This window comes from Austrofundulus limnaeus, unplaced genomic scaffold (genome assembly GCF_001266775.1).
Source record: "Austrofundulus limnaeus strain Quisiro unplaced genomic scaffold, Austrofundulus_limnaeus-1.0 Scaffold618, whole genome shotgun sequence".
In the NCBI taxonomy this organism is placed as follows: Eukaryota; Metazoa; Chordata; class Actinopteri; order Cyprinodontiformes; family Rivulidae; genus Austrofundulus; species Austrofundulus limnaeus.
In genome coordinates, this window is record NW_013953020.1 from 108,346 (window position 1) to 111,144 (window position 2,799).

At 37.6% G+C, this 2,799-nt stretch overlaps 1 protein-coding gene across 1 annotated transcript in view; it reads left to right on the forward strand.

The window, feature by feature from the left end:
• The first annotated feature begins 582 nt into the window (after positions 1–582).
• Positions 583–2,799, forward strand: part of hk2 (hexokinase 2) — a 70,540-nt gene continuing 68,323 nt past the window's right edge. Inside the window, exon 1 of the mRNA XM_014027133.1 lies at positions 583–889. Within this exon, the coding sequence (XP_013882587.1) occupies positions 824–889 (66 nt within the window). The 5' untranslated portion in view covers positions 583–823. The remainder of the gene's footprint in view (positions 890–2,799) is intronic.

The following is a 2,799-nucleotide window of genomic DNA, read 5'->3' on the forward strand; positions in this document are numbered from 1 at the left end:
GTTTGAAATTTCTTTAAAATACATTCAAAATGTTTAAAAATAAACTACAAAAATTAGTTTAAAGTGCAAATTAAAATATAATTGTATCTGCAACTGTATTTGATAATGTTTTGATCTTTTAAAATATTGCATAGCAAAAAAAGAAGCTGCACTTTATATTGGTGACAAACTTTGGTGTTTTTTGATGAGTTAGTTTCATTTTTGCTTCTACTTTTCATTTGCCCAAAGGTTAAGAATCTCTGTGGGGAAATGTGCCCACCACTGTTGTCCTGCATATTTTAGTTGTTTTTCAGAAGCCTGTTAATCACCTTTTCATTCAAATCAGGTGTACTGAAGTCCAGAAATATTTAAAACATGTAGAATTGTGGCCCTCGAGGACCAGGATTTAGGACCACGTTTCTATACAGTTTGCCAATCATAAACACGAAGCTCCTTACAAGATGGCTACCAAAAATTTCGCCTAGCGCCATCATTGGTCTTCTCAGGGCGGTAAGTCGTGCAAAGAAGATCACGTCGCGCTCTCCTGCAGCCAATCATCGCCATCCTCTCTCAACGACGTCACCAAACTTCCCCAGACTAGGAAGCTGGAAGTTTCTGTTTAAAGTTACGACACAATTCGACTCCAGTCCAAACCACGGGTTATTTGTTTGTAAAAAGAATAATACAAAAGAAAAAAAATCAAAGACGAAAAGAAGATTTTTCTGCTGTCAATTAAGGAGCATTCTTTGTGAGAAGACTTTCTGCGAGTAGGTAAACAGAGAGCAGGAGGGGGGCAGAACCGAGGTCGGTCGAGAAGTGAAGTCGCCACATCAGTTTACCGAAGATGTTAGCCTCAAGTCTTCCGGCTAATTATTGTAACGAAGTCCATCACGATGACCCGGCACATAAAGTGAGTAGTGATGCGGAGCAGTGYACTCACGGGGTTTGTTTTAGTGTGTTTGTTGTCAGTAAACGTGTGAAAGTAACTGGTGAATACTGTTGAAATAGGTACTAGCTTGGCTACTAGCAGCAGAGTATCTGAACTACAGAGACTGGTCCAATATCTGTGTCAACCTCAGGTGTCATTCTAGGCCATAAGGTCAGGGTCATTCAGTATCAAAAYAACAAGCTTTACATTTTAAATGTCTGTGTTTAAAGTATTGTTTGCTCAGTSTTTGATTTTATCAGTCAGTTTTACGGTTTTCTTTCAGGCTACCTAATAGGGCAGGGTTTTTATTGCTGAAGACATGATGGTGTATCAAATTTGACTTGAATAACATGTAAAATCATAGCCATTTGTTCTGAAATTTATTTAGGTACCAAATATTGCTCAAGCTCCTGCTTTATTGACTCTCACACTGTCAAGACTTTCTCATAGATTTGAAGCAATTTCCAGTGCTATTTTACCAAGGCAGGATGCTGACACTTAGCTGCAATTTCCTCTCCATTCTGATTCCCAGTGTCCACATTTGATTGGATCTAATAGACCCTTTTGACAGCAGGCATTTTGACTTGTCACAGAATAATAAGCACTATGACGTTAATAGGAAATGAACGCTTTTCATTTAATGCCATAGTAGGTATTGCTCAGACTTGGTCCTGGGGACCCCCCCTGTCATAATTATTCCAGACATTTTCTTGTTTCAACGTGTGTTGTTGAAATGAGCGGTCAGCTTGACATTAAGCTCTGCAGCAGCCAGAACATGACTAATTCATTTTAATCAGAAGTGCTTGTGCCCAGAATACATCTAAAGCATTCATGGTAGTGGCTCCCACGGGCCAGCACTGTGAAGGACTCCAGTAAGCAGTGACAGTAGAGCAGCAGGAGCTCCTCTGCATTATTAATAATGTGTGCCTTTTTTTTCTTCTTTTGGCTACATGTCAGTTTGTGCAGTGAGAAACTTCTGTTCTTGATTATTCACTGTCAGTGATGCAAAAGCACTCTGTGCTCTTCCAGAAAAAATAAAAATAAAAATCTCACATCTAGCAAATGAAAATGTGTTTTTAAAATTATACAAGTTGGAGAGGTGGCGATTAACACAACAAGCTCTGAGGTATTCTGATAAAGACATGACTAATCTAATTGGCTGAATTTATGAATAATTTCAAAGTCTGTACTTTATCTGTAGTTCAAAGACTAAGGATGTTCAACATGCATTTGATATTTATTCAGAAATAAGCATAATTTAGTCAACTTTGACTTTGTATAATGAAATTTATATATGTTAGGGCCTTTGCAGTATGCATGAACAAATTTATTGGTACCCTTCCACAATAACAACAACGATAATAATAAAAACAAATTATATTTGCAATTTGCAAGCCCTCAAAATTTGGGACTGATGAGACAAAACTGGAAAAGTTTGGGTCACAAGCTTATGTGTGTAGATCATTCACTGCTTATCAGTTTAAAAAAAGAAATAAAATATACCATGGGCCATTCATAGAAACATTTTCTGACCTGTCAGATTCCCATTCTGTCCCAACAAAATCATTTCACTGCGTATTTCTCCACACTTCAACTTACCCCCTTGTATTTGTAAGGAACACAGTGAGCTGCAAGATTGCTCACAGCTTACCTTGTTGCTGGGAACTTGGTGACTTCGTCAGTATACGTCTGTAAACATTTGGACAAACTGTCACTACCACTTATGGAACTGGTGAATGTTCATTCTGTTTTATTTTTTTCTGAGTGGACAAAGGTACAAGCAAAACATAAAGATACACATAATTAGGGTTGGGCAATATTGGCAAAAAATTTAATCACGATTAATTGTGGTATTTAGCCGATAACGTTTAATTTGACGATTAATCCTCTGG